At 49.1% G+C, this 24,414-nt stretch overlaps 12 protein-coding genes across 12 annotated transcripts; 6 read left to right on the top strand and 6 right to left on the bottom strand.

Annotated features, from left to right (window-relative positions):
• Nucleotides 1-188: 188 nt before the first annotated feature.
• On the bottom strand, nucleotides 189-1,194 carry N7537_002297 (RTA1 domain-containing protein; the record flags this gene model as incomplete). Its single annotated transcript, XM_056893355.1, has 3 exons — nucleotides 189-649; nucleotides 707-955; nucleotides 1,008-1,194. 3 exons carry the CDS (start codon nucleotides 1,192-1,194, stop codon nucleotides 189-191), a joined length of 897 nt encoding a protein of 298 aa, XP_056758350.1.
• A 701-nt stretch (nucleotides 1,195-1,895) lies between these two features.
• N7537_002296 (RTA1 domain-containing protein) lies at nucleotides 1,896-2,982 on the top strand (the record flags this gene model as incomplete). The annotated part of the gene is made up of 3 exons (XM_056893354.1): nucleotides 1,896-2,094; nucleotides 2,183-2,425; nucleotides 2,486-2,982. Coding segments are annotated over 3 exons (939 nt in total), but the record flags the coding sequence as incomplete, so codon positions are not given.
• A 449-nt stretch (nucleotides 2,983-3,431) lies between these two features.
• Nucleotides 3,432-5,538, top strand: N7537_002295 (Zn(II)2Cys6 transcription factor domain-containing protein; the record flags this gene model as incomplete). Its single annotated transcript, XM_056893353.1, has 8 exons — nucleotides 3,432-3,508; nucleotides 3,569-3,597; nucleotides 3,646-4,178; nucleotides 4,241-4,502; nucleotides 4,559-5,002; nucleotides 5,081-5,187; nucleotides 5,250-5,349; nucleotides 5,408-5,538. Coding segments are annotated over 8 exons (1,683 nt in total), but the record flags the coding sequence as incomplete, so codon positions are not given.
• A 1,242-nt stretch (nucleotides 5,539-6,780) lies between these two features.
• On the top strand, nucleotides 6,781-8,870 carry N7537_002294 (LIM domain-containing protein; the record flags this gene model as incomplete). The annotated part of the gene is made up of 2 exons (XM_056893352.1): nucleotides 6,781-6,949; nucleotides 7,009-8,870. The coding sequence occupies 2 exons, from the start codon at nucleotides 6,781-6,783 to the stop codon at nucleotides 8,868-8,870; spliced, it is 2,031 nt and encodes a 676-aa protein (XP_056758347.1).
• A 489-nt stretch (nucleotides 8,871-9,359) lies between these two features.
• On the bottom strand, nucleotides 9,360-10,547 carry N7537_002293 (uncharacterized protein; the record flags this gene model as incomplete). The annotated part of the gene is made up of 4 exons (XM_056893351.1): nucleotides 9,360-10,020; nucleotides 10,083-10,204; nucleotides 10,255-10,442; nucleotides 10,496-10,547. The coding sequence occupies 4 exons, from the start codon at nucleotides 10,545-10,547 to the stop codon at nucleotides 9,360-9,362; spliced, it is 1,023 nt and encodes a 340-aa protein (XP_056758346.1).
• Nucleotides 10,548-10,948: 401 nt separating this feature from the next.
• Nucleotides 10,949-12,119, top strand: N7537_002292 (zinc-dependent alcohol dehydrogenase family protein; the record flags this gene model as incomplete). The annotated part of the gene is made up of 3 exons (XM_056893350.1): nucleotides 10,949-11,087; nucleotides 11,142-11,588; nucleotides 11,650-12,119. The coding sequence occupies 3 exons, from the start codon at nucleotides 10,949-10,951 to the stop codon at nucleotides 12,117-12,119; spliced, it is 1,056 nt and encodes a 351-aa protein (XP_056758345.1).
• A 65-nt stretch (nucleotides 12,120-12,184) lies between these two features.
• N7537_002291 (cupin domain-containing protein) lies at nucleotides 12,185-12,757 on the bottom strand (the record flags this gene model as incomplete). The annotated part of the gene is made up of 1 exon (XM_056893349.1): nucleotides 12,185-12,757. The coding sequence occupies one exon, from the start codon at nucleotides 12,755-12,757 to the stop codon at nucleotides 12,185-12,187; it is 573 nt and encodes a 190-aa protein (XP_056758344.1).
• Nucleotides 12,758-13,466: 709 nt separating this feature from the next.
• N7537_002290 (alpha/beta fold hydrolase) lies at nucleotides 13,467-14,411 on the bottom strand (the record flags this gene model as incomplete). Its single annotated transcript, XM_056893348.1, has 1 exon — nucleotides 13,467-14,411. One exon carries the CDS (start codon nucleotides 14,409-14,411, stop codon nucleotides 13,467-13,469), a length of 945 nt encoding a protein of 314 aa, XP_056758343.1.
• A 299-nt stretch (nucleotides 14,412-14,710) lies between these two features.
• Nucleotides 14,711-16,346, bottom strand: N7537_002289 (putative MFS transporter; the record flags this gene model as incomplete). The annotated part of the gene is made up of 3 exons (XM_056893347.1): nucleotides 14,711-15,969; nucleotides 16,026-16,088; nucleotides 16,139-16,346. 3 exons carry the CDS (start codon nucleotides 16,344-16,346, stop codon nucleotides 14,711-14,713), a joined length of 1,530 nt encoding a protein of 509 aa, XP_056758342.1.
• A 1,287-nt stretch (nucleotides 16,347-17,633) lies between these two features.
• On the top strand, nucleotides 17,634-19,105 carry N7537_002288 (SGNH/GDSL hydrolase family protein; the record flags this gene model as incomplete). Its single annotated transcript, XM_056893346.1, has 4 exons — nucleotides 17,634-17,807; nucleotides 17,867-18,303; nucleotides 18,371-18,481; nucleotides 18,529-19,105. The coding sequence occupies 4 exons, from the start codon at nucleotides 17,634-17,636 to the stop codon at nucleotides 19,103-19,105; spliced, it is 1,299 nt and encodes a 432-aa protein (XP_056758341.1).
• Nucleotides 19,106-19,249: 144 nt separating this feature from the next.
• On the bottom strand, nucleotides 19,250-20,520 carry N7537_002287 (purine-nucleoside phosphorylase; the record flags this gene model as incomplete). The annotated part of the gene is made up of 2 exons (XM_056893345.1): nucleotides 20,377-20,520; nucleotides 19,250-20,326 (listed from the first exon to the last, which is right to left on the bottom strand). The coding sequence occupies exons 1-2, from the start codon at nucleotides 20,503-20,505 to the stop codon at nucleotides 19,250-19,252; spliced, it is 1,206 nt and encodes a 401-aa protein (XP_056758340.1). The 5' UTR covers nucleotides 20,506-20,520.
• A 1,921-nt stretch (nucleotides 20,521-22,441) lies between these two features.
• Nucleotides 22,442-24,304, top strand: N7537_002286 (uncharacterized protein; the record flags this gene model as incomplete). The annotated part of the gene is made up of 1 exon (XM_056893344.1): nucleotides 22,442-24,304. The coding sequence occupies one exon, from the start codon at nucleotides 22,442-22,444 to the stop codon at nucleotides 24,302-24,304; it is 1,863 nt and encodes a 620-aa protein (XP_056758339.1).
• Between the last annotated feature and the right edge of the window lie 110 nt (nucleotides 24,305-24,414).

The raw sequence follows: 24,414 nt of genomic DNA, 5'->3' as shown, positions 1-24,414 counted from the left end.
CTCGTATTCTTATTCAAATGCATCTACGGAGTACGGAGTACCTATATGTAAATATAATATCAACACCGGCAGCTCGTCTTGTTTCTCGTCTATCTCAATAATTGGATCCCATGAATTAAATGGACATATAATATACAAGTATTTCACAAAATATTTTACAAAAAAAAAAGGAAGAATGAACAAGATGATCACACGCCACGATAGACTCCATCGGGCTTCATAGTCCGCCCATTCGGTGTACCAGTCAACTCGTAATTCGGCACCACAGTCAAAAATCGAGTGATTGCAGACGGATGGGCAATATTGAAGATAACCATGGCAATGAAGATGAGCAGCGAGTCAAAAACATACAAGTAGACTTCATGGCGCAAAATATAGCCGTCGTTGCCCTGGATGTATTCCACAAGTCGAAAAAGTGAGCGCACCAGGATCAACACACTAGTCGCATAGAGAATGTTGAGATATTTTCGCCAGGGGATCTCCTGATCGAAACAGCGTGGGATGGGATATTTGCGCAGCTTCCAGTCAAATAGGCCAGCGACAATAATGAAGAAGCCAAAGAATATGATTTGGACAAAAAGACCAACGATGATAATGCGCTCGCCAGTCTTCATGCCATCGAGGGAGCCACTACTCTGGATGCCACCACCTGGATATACAGTCAGACAGTCCAATTTCGTCTTTCATTTATCTTGAGGACACATACCAGCGCCTTGTAGAAGAAACGACATCACGTCGCCGGTCACGAAGATCTTGGTAAGCCACTTCTTTTTCAAAATGGAATGTGATTCTGCCTGCAGAACCAGAATAATCCGACCGAGCAACATGTAGATTGAGGCTGCTAAGAGAGCCGGGGCGAGAAGCAGACAGAGTGTCTGCACTATGTAGGGTCCTAGCGTCCAATCCGGACTTTGTTTGCTTGACATGGCACGCCCTATATATCCGATAATCTCAACTACTTCTGTTAGCATGAGTATAAAAAGCATATAAAACAAGCTTGCACGTACAGAGACCACCTATCACGAAGGGAACAAAAAACCAAGACTTGGTTTTGAACATCTGGAAGATGTGGTAGAAGGTTGTGCCAATGAAAAGAATTGTAAAAAGGACAGCACCGCCCATGCTGGGGTCATAGCGATAAAACGCGAAGGCAACAGCTTCGTCGGAACGGATCGAAACCATGTTATCTTCCATTCCGAAATGATTGGCCTGATAATTGTTGCGATCAAGAGAATTTGGAAAGTATCGAGCCTATGTTAAGTCCGAGTGCATAAGCTCTAGCTTCACTGGACCTTTGGGGAGATTTTTGGTAGACATGACTTATATACTACTTCTAGAAAAACCAGGAGTTGAGACTAAATATAAAAATAGTATTTAGGTGGATTCGTATGGATTCGTATTAGACGGATATCTATCTGAATATCGCGACATGGAAGCGAGTACGGGAGGGTCAGCGGCAAAACGAACCCTTCAAAACATTTCCATGGTTGTTGAGCTTAGACCCTTAGGCAACTACTTACATTGCGAGGCTGATTGCATAGACGGACATTAGAAGACCCGCTCCAACTGAATGGCAACTTGGCTAAACTAACAATGCGAATACGGGTGGGTCCATTACGGCCTTGTCGCATTTTAATACCGATTAAGCTGCATGGTACTGGCATCTAGTACCATGGATACAAAGGGAAAAAAAACAGTCTCTGTTTTGCCCCGAATACGGTTACGACGCTTAAAAAGATCTGGCAAAGCTAAGTATATATACTGTACTAGCTGGCTCAGAAACAGATAATTACTTAACTCCTACAGTCGCTCATTCAAGGCAACCAATTTCGAACAATCTCCTTAATCATTTGAATTGTTTCTCTGTCATAGTATACTCTATCACCCTAACAGTTGGTTGTATTCGGTTACACTCATTCATCATGGCTTCCAACACGGGTGGAGGGGTGGACTTCAAACTATACCGTTATACGCCCTCTCTCGTGGCTGCAATCATTTTCACGGTTCTGTTTGTGCTCGCAACTTGCTATCACCTTTACCAGGTCGTTCGTACACGAGCCTGGTACTTTATAGTCTTCGTCATCGGTGGAGCCTGTAAGTTGGCCCTAGTCTCATTGCCGGAGCTTACCAGTTCCCTCATGATCTCTACGGGAGTCCACAGCGTTACTTACATGCCTCACAGTTCAAATCATAGGTTACATTTGCCGCGCGCTAGCCCATGACAACAAAGAGAATATCCCGATTTACTCGGTTGGCACTATTATGATCCTTCTTGCCCCTCCTCTCTATGCCGCCTCCATATACATGACTCTCGGTCGCCTCATTGTGCATTTAAACGCTGAGAACTTGAGTCTGGTGCCGGTGAAATGGCTCACCATAATTTTCGTCTCGGGGGACGTGATTGCATTTTTGATGCAAGCAGCAGGTAACCAATCCACTCCATCCACACAACTGTCCTGGTCAATGAAAGCTAACCAGGAATAAGGCGGAGGTATCATGGCAAGTGGAACTCTTTCGGCAATGACCACCGGCGAACATATCACAATTGGCGGTCTCGCCGTGCAATTGGTGTTCTTCAGCGTTTTCATCATAGCTTCAACAATCTTTCACTACCGGATTCGCAAAAATCCCACCGAGAAGTGCTTCACCCCACGGCGCTCATCTGGAGTACTGCAAATGCCTACTTGGGAAATTGTCATGACCGGGCTATACGTGGCCAGCATTCTGATTCTCATTCGGTCGATTTTCCGACTCATCGAATACGCCCAGGGCAACAGTGGATACCTCATCAGCCACGAGGCGTTCCTATATGTCTTTGATTCAACGTTGATGTTCTTTACTATGATTGCGATGAGTATTTTCCATCCATCGAAGGTTCTTTCTCAACCAACGAAGCCACCGCGTTCTTCGAGAAGGTCACGTTCTTCGGGAAGGTCGCGCTCGGCAAATAAAGAGTTGCCTTTGACAAGAGAAGAAGTTTAGATTGTCACGCGTTTACGAATAATGTCGCGGGATTTTGCTACAGTTATTGGGAATACAAGGCCTAGGATTTCTTGAGTGGGCTGGAGTGTATTGTTCTTCATGTTCTAGTTAGTTATATATTGTTTTTCAGGTTCTAGTTGGTTAGTTATATGTTGTCTTTAGATGGGCCTGCTTCTGGAATAAATCTACCGCAAGAGCTACTGCTGCTACTACAACATAGTATACACGAAAATTCTCGAAGTAGTCTTCCTGGTATCTGGAAACAAGGAAAGGGTTGGGGAAGTAGCTGTATGACGCTTATACCTATCATGCAGAAATATTATCCCGTACATATGCGTATCTACACAATTTTTTTAAATTTTTTAGAACAGCTAGTTATCAGATAATCTCCAAAGTAACTATATCATCGCCACCATCGATATTGTGGCACCGGATTAAATCCCCCGCAGTGGGGAACTTCCCCGACGCAAGTGGTGAAGAAAATCAACATCTCCGCCATGCCCGGTGCGAAGAACCCCCAATGCTGGTAAGCAACGGCCTGAATGATCCTTGATTTTTCTAAGGCTTGACATCTGACTAATTTCAGTGATCCATGCCGTGTCCTTCACCATAAATGTAATACCGCTTAACCCCTAGAAACAGCTCTCCGTTAACTGTCGATAGGTGACGGAATCTTGCCACAATGCAGCCGATGCGTTCGCACTGGTCGAGAATGTACTCGAGGTAAAAAAGAAACCAAGTTTCGACAGGCAAAGGGTCGGACGACGCGCACCAAGTTTCCTAGCAACCAAGTTTGGCTTCAACCACCACCTAGAGGTTGGATTCTTTACCCGATTCCGCTGAGATCTAATCTGACATCAGACTGTTGGCTAGTTGACTTTGTACTCGAAAGCGGAAGTGATCAAGTGGATAGCTCGACTGAGGCGGCAACCAATGTGCTCTCGCCTGCTGGGAGTTTGCATAGTCCTGCCGACTCCATTCCTATGCCGGAAAGGCTGTCTCCCGGGTCCTCACATGCCGCGCCTTTGCCGCAATATGGATTCCCAAACTACCAGTTACAAACGAGAAGTAGTGTTGTTTCACCAACGTCCCAGGTATTGGGCACACCCGAACGATCAAGTCAGCGGCCATGGCCCCTGAGAGATCCCCAGGAGGCGCGTTTATTGCAGCATTTTGTAGACAATGTTGCACGCTTCGTAAGTGCAGATCCTTTTTTTTTCTCGAAAGACGAACGGTAGTCTGATTGTACGATATCAAGTTCGATTGCACGGATCGCCAGCAACATTTTGCTATCCATATCCCTTACAGAGCACGCCACTGCGAGACATTATTCAATGCAATATTGGCCATGTCGGCTCGTCATTTGAATCGCACAACAGCTTTTGACCCTTTTGTGTCGGACCGCTATTACCAAGCATGTCTGGAGAAGTTGATCCCCGCGTTGAATGACCACGGTGTTACAATGGATGATGATTTGTTGGCTGCTACTGTAATTCTACGCTTGCTGGAAGAATTTGATGGTTAGCATAAGATCCATTCCCACATGTGTCAAGAACCCTGCTGACAATGATCATAGTTCCACTTGCCGGGTCCGATATTCGAGGCCACTCCTTCGGGACAAAGGCTTTCATACGGTCTCCATCATTGATGACAACAACCCCAAGTTTACGGCAGGCTGTCTATTGGAGTGGCCTACGCCAGGAGATTTACAATGCCCTTAGCCTCCACCAAGCCCCAGACATTGAGCTGAGGTCCTTGGACTGGAATTCCCACTCCAACTCGCTGGGCCCTGATGCAGGTGATTGCGCGTGGGCGAATCATGCAATCACTCATTGCGCACACGTTTTGGTGTTTTGTTTCGGGGAAGGACCTCGCTCACCGGCTGCGCATGCAGAGCTTAAGGCATATAACCAGCAATGGAGTGAGACTCGGCCGGACTCTTTCGATCCATATTTTGTGGGTGGAGACGGGGAGGTGGGAACTAAATTCACCGACATTCGTTACGGGTGTCCCTGGCATGGTACGTATCGGGTGATGTTTCAGGAAACGTATCCTGCAGTTTAGGATATGAACCGAGGCTAATCGCTTGGGACTATAGCAATCGGTAATCAATATATCGATCTTGCCCAAATTCTGCTTTCTGTGCATGACCCAACTTTGCCTACGGTTGGACCTCTGCGCAGGCGTTTGATCCAGGAGGCTGATGTAAGTGTCTGAGCAACTTTCCAATCTATATTAGGTACTCAGGCTAAGACTAACGGGTTCAGGACCATATCCGCAGGGGGGTTTGGAAAGTATGTGGCGCTTCATTATCCAATGCCTCTGTGCCCCCAGCCATGGTTGTCGGGTGTATGGCCATCCATCTCTGTAAGCAGCAGAAATTGTCAATATGTTCCAAGTAATATGAGGCTAACCAGGGTCACAGGCGGCGATCGCTTCACGGACCCACATGAACAGGACCATTTGATCCAAGTGCTTATCCAAACCGATACACTCCACGGCTGGCCAACCCATGCGCTCCAGCGACAGCTTCGGGAGACGTGGGGCATGCGTTGAAGCTGTTACTATGTGTAGTAACAAAGCAAGTAGGAGAGCGAGAAAAAGGAGGAGAACATGTCTCGCATGTCTCTAACCTGGGCCGCGTCTACAGTGGAGGCACAGGTGCGACAGATGATCGTCCCGTCCCTTTCCCACACGCAAGCAGAAACCCCATACGGAGTACAGGGTGCCATCTCGTCTCATTCCGATATTGTCACTATACCCGTTTCACGAATTTTCAAACAGTGAGGATTCAAAACACCCGGGCTTCGCGGGTTAGTTCTTGCAACTACCCAAAAGGTAGAAAAGTATCTACAATGGACTCCGTACTCCGTACGGAGGATGTACTTCTGCTTTCAACCAAGTTCCAGGGTCTTGCAGGACTTGTGGCATTGAGTGGAGGACAGTAGCCAGTAATAGGAGCGGGTTCGGAGGGGGAGGGGAATATGGCCCCGCGGATCGCCAGCACGGGCGAAAAGTAACAGAGTTGATTGTTTTTCTGTGTTCCAAGAATATAACAACCTTGGGAACTTATCGCCACATGAGCTCATCAGGGGTTGTATGTCAGGAAAGCTTTTTTGTAGGGTCAGAATCCATTCAAAAATCCAAATCGAGAGATACCCCCTTGATCTCCACTGATCGAACGATTCCAAAGGTTGCAAGCCTCACAACATCATTTGGGCAATGTGATTGGTGGTGGTGGAGGATCAGACACTAGGTACGGACCAGTCGCATTGCAAGCTGAATCTCTTTTTCTGATGTGCAGTTTCCCTGTGCACCGAATATTTGGGGATCCACTGAGTCAGGAGAGATGAATTGAAGAGATAATAGAGACAACCGAGGACTGAAGAACTATTTATCTACGTACTCTGTGCTGTGTATCATATAGAATAGTTTATAGTCGTTAATATGATATAAAGATAATATCTATTATATTAATGCGTACCTATAATAAATGTAGATAACTACCCCTGAACACAGTTACGCACCCCCTTTCCACACTGGAGACGCTAACCAGACTAGCGTGTGTTTTTCCCGTGGCACAAAGCACGGGGACACTGGCACAACTGAACATACAATTCTCTCAACTTTCCTTTGGATTCAATAGTCTCATATCTCAAGGGGATATGGCCGACTGAATTCGATGTTCACAATCCTTGATGGCTTCAATGAATATGGGCTTCCTGCCCACCATAAAATGCTCCAATTGTGGGTGCAATGTCGAGATCTCTTCTATGGGAGATCACACTTGCATTCGGAATGATTTTGGTAGGATTCAATTATTCAATCACCCCAGGTCTACGTGCTGACTCTATAGCCCCAGCACCTATTCCATCACCGCCTCCGTCGGCAGGATTCGATTCGGACCGATTCACAGAGGCAAAGGTTGGCCGGGGCCCTCCCCCGGCCATAGACCCCTCCGCTGCAAGTATGTCTCAAATCGCCATGTGGGGAGTTGAAGGGATCCGCGACTAACTCTATATACAGATCGAGCATTCTTGCAGCCAAATATGCCGACACCAGCTAACAGTGTCCATCTATCACCTTTCCCTACCAGTCCGGCACCTCCATCTACGGTGCGCCCGTCTTCGCACAGTCTGACCGATGATATGGTCTTCTCATTCCCCATGCCTGGTAACAGATCACCGACTGAAGTGAGGACACCAAGTCCAATGATGACAGATCGGACTGCGTTTAAACCACGAACATCAGTCTCGTCGCCGGGACAAGGGCAGGGTGTGATGCCAGAGAATATACGCCTTCCACCTAGCCCATTGCCACCTAAGTCCCCAGATACGAATCATCACAGGGGGGAATCAGCGGTGAGCAACAGCAGCTACCGGACGTCTTTCGCCAGCAGTCGCTACGGCGGTTCCACAACGAGGTCGTCGACCAACAGCCTTTCGCGGGGTTTCCGGTCATTTATGGACGACATACCACCAGTGCCATTGGCACCTCTTCGCACACCCAACCATAATACTTCTTTCCCCCGTGATTCCAACGTCTCGGTGGTGTCATCACGCATTAGCAAGGAAGAAGCCAGTGGATTTGACTTCGGTATTCCCGGAGGCCAAAGCCCGACTACTGGACTACAAGATCTCCCGGAGGATTCTTCTTCGGCTCAATTCCAGGATCATACCAAATACACCGCTTACAACCCTGCGAACCTCCACCCTGCGACAGCGGCAACAGAGCCAGGCAGCGATGCGCCAAGGAAAGACTCTAACGCAAGTACGACAAGTGCATTTTCTGTCACTAGCTTTGCACGGGCTCTCGGTCTGGATGACCAGATGAATAACTCTGAAAGCTCTGGTTCTGATTCATCGCCTTCCGATGCCCGCAGTGGTAGTTCCATGTCCAGTCTTCCCTCTGATGCTAGCTTGAGCCGACACAAACCCACCGATCCGCTCAATCTAAGCCCCTTGGTTGAAGAACTGCCTGCCCGGACCCGACAGACGATCGTAGAAGTACCCGGCCGTATACGGAGCACAATGGAGGATGTCCCTCCCATCCCGGCTGCTTTCTTCAGCCCGGATTCACCTACCGACCCTTCAATCAATCAAGGTGGCGTGTCATTGATTGCAGAGAGGAAAGAAGTACCCCCGACTCCGATCCCAGCACAACCAAAACAATCTATCCCCCGAAAGCCGCCACCACAACGCTCATTCACAGCACCCCTACCACAACAACAAACACCGACAACACCAACCCGGTCCGCTACACGTTCCAAGGGGAAGTGTAAGGGTTGCAATGAGACGATCACAGGAAAATCGATCTCATCCTCGGACGGCCGTCTAACAGGTCGATACCACCGTGGCTGTTTCGTTTGTTTCGAGTGCCACTCTCCCTTCCAAACAGCCGATTTCTACGTCCTCAACAATAGACCCTTCTGCGCGCAACATTACCACGAGCGCAACGGGTCCCTTTGCGCCGGCTGTCACACCGGTATTGAGGGCCATTACTTGGAGACCGTCGAGCGGAACCCTGCACGCCCAGATCGCCGTCGATTCCATACCCAATGTTTGCAGTGTCGTACATGCCACGTCCTTCTCAAGGGTGACTACTTCGAGTGGAATGGCGAAGTCTTCTGCGAAAGAGATGCTCGTCGAGCCGCTGCTGCCTACCACCCACCACCTCCTGGTCCTTCTGGTCCTCCTGGTCGTCGCCGCCCCACACTACCCTCGTCTCCCCTGGCCAAGTCCGGCCAATTTCCTCCGGGCCCGTACCCTCCACATGGCGGAAGACCTGGGCCTGGACCCGGGCCTGGACTCCACCCCGGTCCCCGATTCCCCCCTGGTGGAGGAGGACGGTTCCCCGAACGACGGACGACTAAGCTTATGATGATTTGAACAAATCGTCTTCCTCAACTCTTCTTTCCTGTTAACCTTGGAAAGTCCTGAGTTGCACATTCCCCTTTTCCGCTCTCCCGCGGATTTCATTCCCCACTTTCTTCATTCCTTTATATATCGCGATATACCCTTTGTGCTATCTCACCCATTTGATTTTCGCTGGCAATGGCGTTGATCGTCTGTTTTTCCCTTGCATCGGGCTATCCTTCATCTGTATCCATTGAAAACGCCCCATTGGCAGGTCTTGTGATTTTTGGGTCATCATTCGGGGTGTATTTTGTTGATTTCTTCATGCCGAAATGTTTCTAATGTACATACTCTCTATCGGCTCGGTGTTTGGTTGGTGGGTTGTCTCTTGTGCAGGATTTACAAGTTTAATGGACATAATGTCATTTTTTCAAGTTTTTATCAATAACCGAAAACATCATGCCTCATTATATATCATTAACCTTTAATATGCCATCGCCCCTTCAGTTCGATGCTATGCAACTATTTCGACTTGTGCTCCTCGAACTCGAGTCGCTCAACAGGAGTAAGATACATCCGCTTCAAGATCCATCCAAAGCAAATAACATAAAGCGCCACCGCAATGATTTCAACCCGTTGTCTCAACGGGATCCGATCTAAATTGGGATTCGGGACCCCCAATACACCCGTATGTTCCTTCTCCCACCCCTCACAGACCTGCCGGAACCGACCGGGCTCGTCGGAGATGACCCCGTCGACCTCGTGTCGGATACACCAGCGCATTAGATTCGGCGCATTCACCGTCCAAACGTAGACTTTACGTCGGGCTGCGCGCGCTTCGTCCAAAAACCCTCGCCCGAGCGGACCCATCAGGATCATCTGGTTGACGTTGAAGGATAGAAGCGGTACTTGGAGGAATTGGCGCGCATAGCTCAAATCGACACAGATCAGCGTCAATGGATACTGTGGCAAGTGCTTTGCTCGCGCGGGTAGGTATCGTGCAGACCAGCAGCCGAGAACGACGCGGTGGTGCCAGTCGGGGCCACTCGCAGGCATAGGGACCGACTCGATGACTTTGGCAATTCGGTCCATAATAGCGAAGGGTTCATTAGTGAGCTGGGAAATAGGGTTGGATGTTAGTCTGGTGGAAGAGACAACGAGCCAGGTGGGGAGAATAGCTTCGCTACCTTTATGTCTAGTAAGATCCAGAGATTCTCCCGACCCGGTTGTCTAAGGTATTCCAACACATCGACTAGCCGGGGCATCGGTTCGTGGGGGGCTTGGAGAGTTCGTAAAGTTTTCAAATACTCCCAGTCGCAGTCGGTGACCTTTTTCTTGATACCGAAACAGCGCATGAGGCTTGCGTCCTTGGATGGATGAGTATGGTTCTAGATCGCATGGTAGGAGAAGCACCTACATGGGATAACACTACGACCCCATCGCGGGAGATATGGAGGTCAAGCTCGAGGGCGTGAGCTCCGGCCCGAATTGCGCCATCGATTGACAGTAAAGTGTTCTCGGGATATTGGCCTTTGAATCCTCGGTGGGCGATGGCTTGAGGTAAACGTGGGGAGGCGTGGGCAACTGGTGAGTGGAGGACGTGAGCTTGCGGGGAATGAGTTAGCTTGATAATACCTATATATAGGAGAGTTACGGACCTGGGGTTTTATGTGAATGCTCTTCCGGGACTATAGGTGTTGTGTCGCTCATTTTTCAAAGGAGTTGTGAGTGTTGGAGAAGTGAAGGAGTGAAAAATGGAGATTGCATGATTAAACAGGGCCATCTGGGCATCGGAGTTTGGCGGAGATAAGGCCCGCTACATAATATATCATGGACTGTGCATGTCGGACTTTCGGTTCTCTTATGTGCGACAAGACCAAATGGTCAGGATCAGCATTTAGAGATATCCACTTCATCATCGACTGAGAGAGAGCAGCCCTGGTGCCCTGAAGAGAATCTGGAGGTCGAATACCTCGATTACTCAGCACCAAGGCCATCAGGATGGATCCATATCTCCAAATTTCTCCAACGTGATTTATAACCAGCTTCAGTCTTTGACTTATTGCGTTCTTTTTCCATTGGGCCTGTTCTTCAACCAAAGTCGTGAAAAAATGGCCGTTAAACAATGGATCTCGCCCTTGAAGGGCATTGATCGTCTTAGCCAGATCGAAGCTCCAATGCCCACACCAGGGCCGAACGAAGTATTGGTAGAGATCCATGCTGTATCTCTGAACTACCGTGACGTGGAAGGTAAATCACCTGAAAACATACGTGCAGGATGCATGCTGACCGAGTCTTTGAAAGTGACCAATGGCGAGTATAAACATCACAAAACCGCCGAACAGGACGCTACCATCGTGCCGTGCTCGGACATGTGCGGGGTAGTGACGCAAATTGGATCTGGAGTGACGACGTGGACAGTCGGCGACCGGGTGCTTTCAACTTTCCTGCCCGATCATCAAACCGGCCAGGTGACCGAGAAGGAACTTGCCAAGAGCCTGGGACTGCCGCAGGATGGTGTCCTTGCAACTCACCGTGTGTTCCCTGACTATGGCCTGGTAAAAGCGCCTAGATTCATGTCAGATGAGGAGGCGGCTACGCTTCCCATCGCTTCAGTTACGGCGTGGATGTCTATCAATGGCATGCGACCGATAGGGCAGAGCGGCGGAAAGGACGAATACGTCTTGCTCCAGGGAACTGGTGGTGTGGCTATCGCCGGACTGCAGATTGCAAAGGCTGCTGGTGCAAAGGGTGGGTCATGGGATGAGACTCATTACCATTGATATGACGAAAACGCTGATCATACAAACAGTTATTATCACCTCCTCGTCTGATACCAAATTAGACCAGGCTAAAGAGCTAGGTGCTGATTTTACGATCAACTACCGCACCAACCCCGACTGGGAACTCGAAGTGATGAAGATCACTGAGAACCACGGCGTTGATATCGTCTTGGAAGTTGGCGGTGCCAAAACCTTGCGGAAGAGTTTTGATTGCATCGCTTTCGGAGGATTGATCAACTGCATTGGTTATGTCTCGGGCAAGATAGATGCCGATGAGGACCGCCTGAATGTCAACCTGCTAACTCTCCGTCGAACGGTGACACTCAGAGGAATCATCAACGGTCCCAAAGATCGGTTTGAGGAAATGATTCGTTTCTATGAGACAAATCAGGTTCACCCGGTAGTTAACCGGGTCTTTTCATTTGCCGAGTCCAAAGAAGCATTCAAGTTCCTGGAAAGCGGCAGCCACTTTGGCAAGGTAGTCATCAAGGTTCAATAGAGCGTTGGAGCTCTGAAGATCATTGAATTTCATTGTCAAATTATCCCAACAAAAAGTGAGAGCATTCAGTTCTGATCATTTCCACTCGGCTTCAGTACTCCAGCCGCAATTCCCAGATCTTCCCCCAGTGCCTTCCCCCCCACCGTCAATTTCTTGCAATCCTGCAGCACGAACAGGAGACGCGCCCATTCTGTCTCGCTGGTGTTGCGCCACCCATGCATCGTAGCCCGCTGTACCGCAACATCCCCTCGGTTCATGATGACTGGCTCACTATCTTCTAAGATCATTTCCACCTGCCCTTCGAGCACCACACCGTAGTCGAGACTTTGCGTCCGGTGAACTACAACGAGGTTGTTGGGAGCGAAGTCCACAATGCGGCATACGCTTCCACCAGGGTTCACGAGGCCAAGCTGGTCCGATTTTTTCAATGTCTCGTGGGTCTTGACGTCTGCATCATTATTGAGATCAGGGTGGAATTGGTTCGTATAAACAACGTTGAATGCCATGTTGCTTTCTTCGAGTGATTCCCATTCAGCCGGTGTCGAGGAATGGATTACTGCTTTCCCGTTCTCATTGTGACCTGTGATGTGTCGTGTGACTGGCCGCAAAGGTGACACTTGACTGGTATTTGAAGCCATTATTTATAGGATGCGAAATGGGGTTGGAGTGAAGATGTTGAAATCAGATCAGTGTAGGGAGTACAACAAACAGCGTGCCCAGATGGTTTTATGTATATACCCTGATCCACGTGATGCGGGGCAGTTGCATATCAGGTCGAACAGCGGTGAGCTGGATGGGAATTATAATGGATTGCGCTTATTCTTCTTCGGGTTGGGCGTGTTGGAAAGGAATCAACACATCAGATCTGATCGAAAGATTGTCGATTCGGTTGCTACTTTGGGCGAAGACTGCGGGCCCAATGGCTCATAATTGTGAGATCGGTCACATAAGTGAAAATTACAAGAGATAAATGTTGCAGGGATGTTCAGCCACATCGATGGAGATGTAAGCCCTCCCTTCCCGAGGTAGCTTCGGGATTCTTTCTCTACCCAGATCCACAGGTAGGGCTGCCAACACCACCTTACTTATATGTACAGGGTTAGGCATTAAAAGGATTTTTAACTGAGATGATTATTCTCAACCGGTTACTCTTTGGTTCAATATAGCTTCGATTGTTCTATGCCGTCCTTGCACACTAGGCCACAAATTTGGTCGACAAAGAATCCTCGATGGGCTGTCCTAGCTACTGCCTCACTTTTAAAACATGGAGTGAGCTGCCATTGAATGGTATCAAATACTGGTGTATTTTCTGACATGTTACAGATACATGCACATATAGATCAACACTCAGATGGTGACAGCGACGGATGAAATCCGCTGTAGGACCCACCGAATTTCGTCAGCGACTCGTTCAGGTTCGGTGAGCTGAATATTATGACCACTCTGGGATGTCGTGGAGAAGCATGCTGTGGTCGACAGATTCAGTAGTTCGCACTGAAAAGCCTCCTCGCTGTGGTCCCAGTGGGCTAGATAGTCACGAAATGTCGCTCGCTGGGCCTCAGTCCCCAACCCCTGGGCCACACCCCGGTGGTACATCCGCTCTTGGTCACGGAGAGAATTACCGCGAAGCACACTCAGCGGCTTGCCGTGCAGCAGGTCCCGACCAGGGCGAAGTTGCTGCTTCTGGGCCAGGACGCTGCGGCTGGTCTGCAAATGGGGGAGCTCCCGGACGGCCTGGCGCTCGTGGTGGGGACTGGCCTCCTCAGCCATTAGCTCTGCCCACTCGGACTCAGTTAGTCGGTGATCGCGGGTCAATCCCACAACTTCCATGTAGTCAAGTCCCGCCGTGACGGCGGCGATACTGGGATCGGGCCACGTCTCGAAGAGCATACGTTCCTGAACGGCATCCACCAGTACCATCCCGCAGATAGCTTCAGGACCGCGGGCAGCAAGGAACTCCCGTGCGAGAATCCCGCCCCAGGAATGGCCCACCACCAGGTACGGGGGTGGAAGTGCTGCAGCGACCAGCAATCTAGATAGCTCGTCGACGATCGTTAAGGAGTCTGGCTCCGCTGTTAAGCATGCCTCGCTTCGACCGTAGCCGGTCCGTTCATATAAAAGCACGGACGCCTCGTGCTCGAGATGGCGACACACTGCGCTCCATTCCAAAGAACTGCTAGTTATCCCGGTGAGTACCACCACTAACGGAGCACCGGGATGCCGAGGAATGCCTCGCAACGCGTAACTTAAGGAGTGGGTTCCGATATGAGCGGTATGCCGGAAATGTTCCATGGTAGAGAGTGATAGGTGAGTTCTGTGAACGAACAGCTGGATGCGATTAATTGAACTCGAGGAGAATAGCGAGTTTAAATACTAGAGAGGGCGTTCTGAAACGACGGGGGTCCTAGCCTATTCAATGATGGTCTTTGGAAATTAATCTTGGGATTAGGTACGTACCTGTGTAAATGGCCCTAACATAAATGAGTCATGCTGTAGATGCCACCGAGATCAGGGCACACGAAGCTTATGGACAGACGAATATTCATTTCGCACAACTAATTAAATACAGGCGTGATATTTGGACCTTCCTCTTACAAAAACCATCTGAACTCAGCAGATGCCGGCCCATCTCTCATTCGCTCCGTTGGAATATCCCGTGCCCGAATCTTGACTCCATCACTACGATCGCGTCGCTTGTTATCCAGCCACATGTAGAGTGCTAGGGAAGCCGTCAAGCAAGCACCAGTAGCACCGAATGCAGCAACGCTAATCAGCGCGGGCGTATACTTGGGTGCATCTTGCTTCCGGAACAAGTTGCTGCTCACCAAGCCCATCAAGTTGGCCAATGGCACGCCGATACTTGTCAACAATACACGGCGACCCTCGTGGGCGATGTTGTTATTATACCAGGTGCTGAGCATAACGGATGGCGCGGACGTTCCCCAAGTCATCATGAAAGTTGCGAAGTAGGCTACCTGGATGTCACCCTGCACATCGTCGATGGATGCATAGATCATGAACCCGGAGAATGTAAGGAGGAAGCCCAGAACAATAAATGGTGATCGCAGTTTGCTCCAATCAGAGGAGAAGGCGAGTACCAGCAGCATCACTGCTCCTGTGACATTTGGCGCAACAGTGTATAGATTGGTTTTGACGGTGGGATAACCCAATCCCCCGACGATTTGAGGCAAGAAGAGCGCGACGCCCTGCAAAGGCACACCGAGACAGATTTCAATGCACAAGAAGACGTAAGTAGTGGGGTGCTTGAAGATGCCAAGGGCCTCACGGAAGCTAAACTCCTCGTTGACCACTGCACTGGAGTCGACTTGAATTCGGTGAAAAGCTAGCGCCTTCTCCTCCTCAGACAGGAACTTCGCCTCGGCAGCGCTCCGAGGAAGATAGAAGAAAGCAAATATAGCGAAGAGAACAGTGACGCCGCCCTCGATAATGAATAGGTAGCGCCAATTGGGGATATGAGACCCCTTGATCTGGAACACTCCGAACGCAATAAGTCCAGAGAAAGCGTTTGCGATGTTGGATGCAGCGTAGAAAACAGCCAGGCGACGAGCCAGCTCGCCGCGACGGTAGAAAGTGGTCAAGTAGTAGATGACCAGTGGGAAGAATGCAGCCTCAGACATACCCAGAAACCAGCGCAAGGCGAACATGCCACTGAAATTGTAGGCGGCCGAAGAGAGCATCGTGAACGAACCAAATGAGAACATCAGGATTGGAAGCACGCGCGCTGGACTGAACTTCTTTCCAAGCATTGAGAAGGGCGGTGCAAAGATCACGAATGGAACAAAGAAGATCGATAACAGGAGATTGTACTCATTCGGCTTGAAATTTAGGTCTAATAATTCAATTAGTCTTCAAGTATCTGCCACTTGGATCGAGGATCTTACCTACCCTTGCTCATCCCATCAGTTTCTGCATTTCCTAGATTTCCTTTGTCTAGGGCATTGAATAGGTCTATCGCTAGTTAATTATCTGCATATCCGACAAGAATCGAGCAAACTTACACATAACCGCTAGGATAGGGAGCAGGCGATAGTCAAACTTCCGACAGAGACGCCGTTCAGCCTTGTGGTCGACAACTCGGGTCACCTCGTCAATCACACCCGGGACAGAGCCATAGCCTTTCAGCGTGTTGGGCTCTTCCGCAGTGCCCAATGCGTCCGTTTTCTTCACTGTGCCATCAGGCGACGATGCGCGTGCTGAACTCGACATGTTGGTATCCGAGGTGTTATAGACAAAGAAATATAGAAAGGTCAAGTCGGTGCGCTACCTGTCAAAGTTCGAAGTTTTAAGGCTCCAGCTGCGAGCCTCCTCTTATCAAAAGCGAGGTGACATCCCTTTCTCTACTAGATAAGGAGAATGTTGCATCGCCCATGCATGAATATCACCCCCACGTTTCTCCGCATCATGGAAAGATTTAGCTGAACAGGCAAGGATCGCCCTGAGATGGCCGCATTCGGTCTTTTGGGCTGTTTAGAGGCTTATCTGCGGGGGAAAAAGGTAAGTACTTCCCGCGAGCTTGGTTTGAATCCTATACCGCAGATGGTCTATGCTTGTACAGATAAAGCCCCCTTTCTCTCCCTTGATATCCCATGCAGATTGTGTCTCACCGGTTTATTTTCGTTTTAATTCTTCTGGATATTTTCATGCATAGTTAGAAGATCTAGAAGCTGTAAAATTAGGGGTGTATCCCCATTCCGGCGTACAAAGTAGGGTTACATCCGTCGCATGACCTCACCATATTTGAGCCTATTAACTCCTCTATATGAAGCCACCATCTTGGAATATAACAATAGATTTGACAGGGTAACTCCCTAGAATAATTCTTTTTTTCATCAGGGATTTGAACTTTATTTGAACTTCTATATCTTTCCTTTGAGAGCTATTAATATGATCCTTGCAATGAGGCAGCGCAATCATCTTACAATTGTCAATTCCAGTATGCTTCAAGCTAAACAGTACCCAACCTTGAGAATCTTGAGGTTTATACATCCTCATCCGATCGTCGACACTCAAACCAAGAACTCCGAGTAAATCTCAATCAACCTATCACTAATATTTGATGCGGTTTCTAAATGAAAAATAATAGTCCCCTGAAGATTTCATGCAGGCCCCAGGGTGCACGTGGATGTTATCGCGGCTTGAGCGGAGATAGCATTGATCTGAGGCATTGGGTAGAGCATAGACCACAAGCACAACTTCCTTTTTCTATATCTGCCACTATTATTCTTCAGGTTGACATTTACCCAATTATCCAGGATGCCGCCAAAAGGAGTCCATAGCTTATTTAACCATTCCCCCGCAATTTGTCTTTGCGGAGAGGATATGCAGCGGGGAAATAGAGTAGCTAACTTTCCGACAGAATTTATCCACATTATCCGGACAATCTTCAAATAACGGGCTATAAATTGCAAATTGAATTTCGATTTGAAATATGAGGGGAAAATTGATCCTGTTTCCCTTGTACCAGTTGATCGACTACCTGCCACAACTGTAACTATGTTTCAGCTCGGATCTATATTTCTAATCGCTCTGTGTGTCCACTTGGCATCTTCCTTCCCTTTGCTAGCCCGAAGAAACCATGGCAGCAACACAGAAGACTCGCACTGGGTGAATATATGGACTACTATGCCCCAGTTGGTCGAGCCCGCTAATCTACCCCCGGTTCCATTCGTATGTTGGATACCATTCTCAGGGGCTACCAATGCTTCGGTACTGACTGTGGGGTACAGAATGGATCCACCGCTGTCTTCAGTAATGCTACAATTCGTCAAACCCTTCAGGTTTCACTTGCAGCACAAGAGATCCGTATTCGACTCTCTAATGCATTTGGGCTGAACGAGCTCAAGATCACCAATGTGACTATCAGCCTACCAGCGAGCCAGCAGGTGGGAGTTAGTGGTCTACATACAGAGACATTGAAAACTGTGTTCTTCAATGGAGGCTCAGATGTGGATATCCCAAACGGTGGCCTTGTCGTGTCTGACCCAATAAAGTTCCCTGTTAAGGCCCAATCGGCTCTCATGATCAACATATATCTCGCAGAGGGGCAGCAAGGCTTCTCTATTACTGGCCACCCTGGAAGCAGAACGACTTCATACCTCGCTTTTGGGGATTGGACTGGCGCAGAGAACCTCACAGATTCGTCTGTTCAAAGTACGGACCATTGGTGCGTATTTCTCCCACAAACCTTCTGATTCCCTCGAATGCGAATCTGCATCTGACCCCTATCTTAGGTACTTTATCAGTGGAGTCGAGGCCTTGCTTCCTTCCGAGTCTAGTGGCTTCGTTATCATTGGCGACAGCATCACCGATGGGCGAGGAAGCACCACAAATGGCAATGATCGGTAAGTGAGCCGTCCTGCGGTGCATGGTTTATAGCTAATGAATGTAGTTGGCCGGATCTGTTGCTAGCAAGAATGGAAAAGCACAAACCCACGTCGAATATCGCCATTCTTAACCAGGCTGCCGGGGGAAACCGTATTCTACAAGATGGCCTAGGTCCAAATGTGATCAGCCGTCTTGACCGAGACGCCCTAGCACAATCAGGAGTGCAATATGCGATGATCTTCGAAGGTGTCAATGATATTGGCGTTGCTGATGGCGATGCCGCCACGCAGGCGGAAATTGAGAAGAAACTTGTGGCGGCATATAGACAGATCGCGACACGGGTGCATGCCTTGGGTATTCCGGTATTTGGAGCTACTATCACGCCATTCGGCTCGTCGGCGACCTCCGACTATGTGCAGCCTTACTCAAGTACTGAGCGGGAGAGGACTCGTCAACGAATTAATGAATTTATCCGAAAAAGTGGCGTATTTGATGCGGTATTGGACTTTGACCGGGTATTGAGGGACCCGGACGCGCCATCTCAGTTGCTGGAAGAGTATGATTCAGGAGACCATCTTCATCCTAATGTGGCGGGGTATCAAGCATTGGCTGATTATTTTCCTCTCGACCTATTCGAGTGAATTCAGATGATTATTCTGGAAGACCAATGAAAGAAAAAAATGATTCCAAAATGGTTGTTCACAGATGCAAATATAAGTACATAAATTTTCATATCACGAACAGATTAAAACTTCAAGCTTTCCGATAGAAAGAGAGCATATCTTTTAAATGCGACGCTTGAAGTTGTTTTGAAGGCTGCGCTTTTTGTAAGCGCCACCAGCGACAAGAGCCTGCTTGCGTCCAGGACCAAAGTCTGGAACACCGCCCAGAGAACCGAAGATATCACCGATGTAGTTGTTGGCCTTGACACCGGCAGCAAAGGTGGCATCCCACCCGTCCAGAATACCTTCGACGACCTTGATACCAGCAACATAGATATTCTTAATAGCGGGCTCGAATGCGCCCTGCTCTGAGGATTGGAAGAGATTGTAGGTCGCCGAAGCACCGGGGTAGGGGCGATCGAAGTCCGACGCAGTGCGCATCACGATAATGCGAGAGAAATCAGTCAACTTGTGGATCGAGGATCGGAGCAAGACTTCGAACGTGGCGTTATCCTCCTGTGCGGTTGAGCAATAGTCGCCGGTTCCATTAGTCAACACCTTGGTGGTGTTTTCGAACGCCGAGCCAAGCATATTGCCGCTGAAGTACACATCGGAGGTTGCGACGTCACACTCGACAACACTAGGAGGCAAAGTGGCAGCCTTGTACTTCCCACTGGGGGTCTTGTAGTGGGCGCGGTAGGCCTGGGCAGTGGCGGAGTCGGAGAGGTTTGCCTTGCGCGCGAAATTGGCCGCAATTGTGCGCAGCTCAGCGTTCACCTCGAAGACCTCTGTGCCATAGATGCTGGTTGGGTACTGGCCCGGGAATTCGGTGCCTTGCGCGATATATCCGGTGGTATAGTTGCTGGGAAGCTCGCGAAGATCGATTTCGTACTGCAACGCGACCTGGATTGCATACCGAGCAAAGGTCGCGGATCCAGTGGTGGCTCTCTTGGGGTTGACGCCGGCAATGCCCGCGACGAAGAAGTAGGTTTGCGTGAGATCGAAGATAGGGGAGAAAGCAACGGAGGTGACAGTGGCAGCGGCATTGATCTCGCCTTCTCCAGTCACGAGCTGGCAGACATCATAGTCCTCGGTGCAGTACACGTGCGGGAACAGAGGCGAGAGACCGGGAATGGTGATATTGTGGGCAAACAAGTCGAATTCGGGGATGTTCCACCAAGCTTCGGCTTCAGGTGCGAACTGCGATAACATATTAGCGAGATTGACTTTATTTCGGCGGAAGCGCATACCATTGACACAATGAACACCTTGGGAGCAATTGCTCCATGGTGACCCTTCTGAGGAGTCCCAGTAGCTCCGGCGCATAGTGAGCTGCCAGTGAGCAACAACGAGGCCGTCAAAGTTTGAAGGAGGCGCATGGTGAGGAAAGGTGCAGTTGCAATTGGAGATCCATTCCTGCATACGCCGCGGCTTTTATTTAAAAAATTGTGAAGATTTTGTAGCCCTTGCGTCTTCCACGATACGGAGGGACCATCGCCGATCAGTGGATGTATCGGTACCTGATTAGGGCAAGATCAACATCAGAATATGGACCAAGTTGGAGTATCTCAGCCAAAAATCACCGGAGATTCTCCTATCGGCATTCCTTAAGAAATTTTATTCGTGCGAGATTTATGGAGAACACAGGAGATTGATATATGGTTTCTTACTGGCTCTTTGCCTTTTGAGTGTGGGTCGATCGGTGTGCCGATTCCACAATAATTGATTCTGATGACAGTCGCACAGTCGCTTTTAAGCATCGGAGCTTGCCGGGGGGTCCACTCCCGGTATATGTGTGGTAATACGTTGGGAACAATCAGCTCGATGGTCTTTGGTCTTTCAGGTGAACTTCCTGCTTGGAAATTGTGGGGAGACACTTGGTCGCGTTGTACGAGCTGAGGTCAACACTGCCAATTGTCATCCTACTCGAAGTATCGTGTTCAACGAACGAGACATCTGTGCCATATCCCGGATCCACCTGGTCGAAGGAATTCTCTGTATTGCGTGATAAGGAGAGCGTAAGATAAGGTCCCCAAGGTTTCCGGAGGCCTGCGGGAGAGTTGGGAAACCCGCCCTTCTGTGTCTAAGCAAAAGCAGTATGACTTGGTTGTGGAATCTTGACTGGATCTGGTACCTGGACTGGCTGTGATAGTTGGACTGGCTCGGGGGATTGACCGGATCCAAGGACTCGACCTCTGACTCTGCCCTGATCAGCAAGAAGCCACACCAAATCCTCACCAGAAGAGAAAGCAAGTAATAGGCGAAACGAGTGGTGTTTTGCACAGTTGCCCTGGGCCTCGTCCAAGGAGCAATGTCCCTGAGGACCATGTACTCAAAAGGTTGCATCTTTTACAGCTGGAAATAAATTACGCGTCCATCCAGCTTGACACTTGATATCACTTTATTCGCATCTCAATGCACCCCACCACCGTCCAAGGCACACTATACTTCGCAATGGCGCCTATGGCTGGGGATACTGACCAGGTCGTTTTCAGGTCTCTACCCGCCCTTCACCTTTGAGATTCTCAGAACGCCACGGAGAGTAAGAAGCACGCCATGGCAAACAGTCTATGCAATGCGGATTGACATCGATAGCAATGTTATAGCCCCAACCCAAAAATTGCTATATGACATGTCACATGCTTTATAATAGCAAATCTGGAAACCAAAGAGATCAATTACGGTTTGGTCGAGAGATCAAAGGCGCTTGATTAGAAATCAAATCCGATCGCGGGCGCATTCGAATCATGCAGCCGTTATGTTTTTGCCAAATCGGGCTAGAGAATAGAAACTCGTACCTTGTATGAATCTCCGCTGCACACGTGGAAGATCTGGGGCTTTATTTTTCGGTTTTGCCAGACTGGGATATGGCCCTAGGCCCTAAACAGGAATCTTAGTTTTTGGGTTCCAGTGGTAAAATACGCCGTATTTTTCCAACATGTTTCCTTTGAAAGTGACCTAGTCCGGATGTGGCGTGTATGTGGTCAAATACTTTCGGCCCATTTTCTGAGCCCTTGTGGCCTGCCAAATGAAATTGGGGAGGTATCCAAGATTGTAAATAGCAAAATTCTTGTACAACGTGTTCGTATAAATCTAAAAAAAAACATTGTTTACTATTTACCATTTATTACACCGGGGCACTGGATCAAATTAGTCAGAATCGGTCAAAGGACAAAGGACATCTGGGCAACATCAACCAATCATTTCCATTGATGCGGCACCTCCACCTCCCTCTTTAGCCCCCTATCATCGAGAAACCCATATGTACCCAGACAGCTTTCTCAATAACCTTACATATGAGATAACTATACCATCATGAGCTCTCTATCCTCCTCTCTCGAACCGGCACAGAAGCGCCGAAAGATCCGGAAGGGCACTTTCAGCTGCTGGGAATGTAAGAACCGTAAGATCCGATGCCAGTTCACCACGTCATCAGCAACAATATGTGCATTTTGCCAGCGCAAGGGAACCTGGTGCATCAGCCAGGAGTGCCCTAACCCCCAAGGCATAGGCTATCAAGCCGTCGAACAGCGCCTTGACCACGTTGAGAGTCTAGTGGCGAAGCTCGTACAGCACCGAGGGGCCCTTTCACCATCCCAAACGCCACCAGTTAGCCAGCAGGTGAACAAAGATTTGTTTATCGATACCGTAGACTCCAGTGCGATACATTTTCACAAACCAAACAATGTCACTCCCGAGAGAGGCTCCCTAAGCCATGTTCAGTCCTTACTTCCATCTGCTGTCATTCTTAAGCAAATTCTGGATCGCAGCCCGCTCCGTGTTCGACCATTTTATTCGTTAGTCTCCTCAACTACATCTACCCAAGTTGACCACCGATCCCCATCGGACTCCGATCAGCCAGTGCACCTTGCACAGAGAATCATCCAACTTGCCCTATGTTTACAACAGCCGACGCAGAATGTGCTAGACCTCCGGTTTGACCAGCCGAGTCAGCAGATGGCACATTATTTTATCGGCGTCGCGTCTCGCTATATCACCTCCCAGGACTTACTCGTCAACTCTCTCGATGGCTTAGAGACTCTTATCTTAGAGGCCCACTTTCATCTTCACGTCGGTAGTCTCCGGAATGCCTGGCTTCTCTTCCGTCGCGCCTTAGGCATCGCCAGCTTGCTAGGCCTCCCATGTCGGAAGCATGAGGCTAACAACCGTGCGGAATCCATATGGTTCCGTTTAGCCTACAGTGATCGTTTTCTATCCCTTATGTTGGGACTTCCTTTTGTCGACGCGGACTGCCAGCTCACCCGTACACGGCAGATTGTGGCTGACCAGTGGTCTGATCAGTTGGAGCGCATTCATGTTGTGGTTGCAGGCAGGATCATTGCTAGGAATCTCCGCATGCAGAAGCGCCATGGACGCCAACATGAGTTACAGGAAAACCCCATCAATGAATACCAAGAGACACAGGATATCGATCTTCAGCTCAAAAAAGCCAGTCGCATACCCCCTGTGCGTTGGTGGGTTTCACCGCCGCTAGACAATGTTATGCTAGATGTGAACTCGCCGGAACAGTTTACTCGGGTCCTGACACAGATACATCAGTTCTATCTGGTGGTCTCCCTTCATCAGCCGTATCTCCTAGAGCATATGCGCTTAGAATCAACAGCTCATCGTCAAATAGTGGCCCGTCCGTCGCCCAACCACATGTACAGCAAAATGGCCGTTCTCTGCGCAAGTCGCGAAGTCCTTGCTCACTTTGGCATGTTCCGTAACGCCCTCCAGCAGATTCCATACCGTGGCTTCATGGAGAAGGCTTTTTCTTCTGCATTTTGTCTCCTTCTAATACACATAGATGGACATCGCCTCAAGACAGAAAATGTGTTAGAGCACCAGCGTCCTAGAGACTTGGCAGTCATCGATGATGTGATTCATGTTATGGAGGAGATTTCTGGCATCCATAAAGATAGCCCGACCCAGTCCTATGCGAAAATACTATCTGCATTGGTGCGCATGGAGGAGTATGCAGCGCACGGAGCCGAATATCTTACATGGCTGGAGCCCGAAATCCCCGAAACCCCCGAAACCCCCGAGAACATTGACACTCAGGCCATCATCGAAGATCAGAGGATGAGCTTTCCGTTGCCGTATTTTGGCAGGTTCCATGTCTCACATGAAATGTCTCCAATCCCCCCGAATTACGACCACGAATTTGGAATGTGAGAATCACTGCCGCAAAATCTGATTGATCTATATGAGATTTACAAGAGAATGAGAAGAATGTGTTTTTCTCTACAAACAACCCGAGGCTAGCTAAATAGCCTGCGGAAGCC

This window comes from Penicillium hordei, assembly GCF_028827395.1.
Source record: "Penicillium hordei strain IBT 12815 chromosome Unknown utg000001l_segment0_segment0, whole genome shotgun sequence".
Classification (NCBI taxonomy): Eukaryota; Fungi; Ascomycota; class Eurotiomycetes; order Eurotiales; family Aspergillaceae; genus Penicillium; species Penicillium hordei.
Note: the sequence above shows the minus strand (reverse complement) of the source record. Positions and strands in the feature narration are given on the sequence as shown.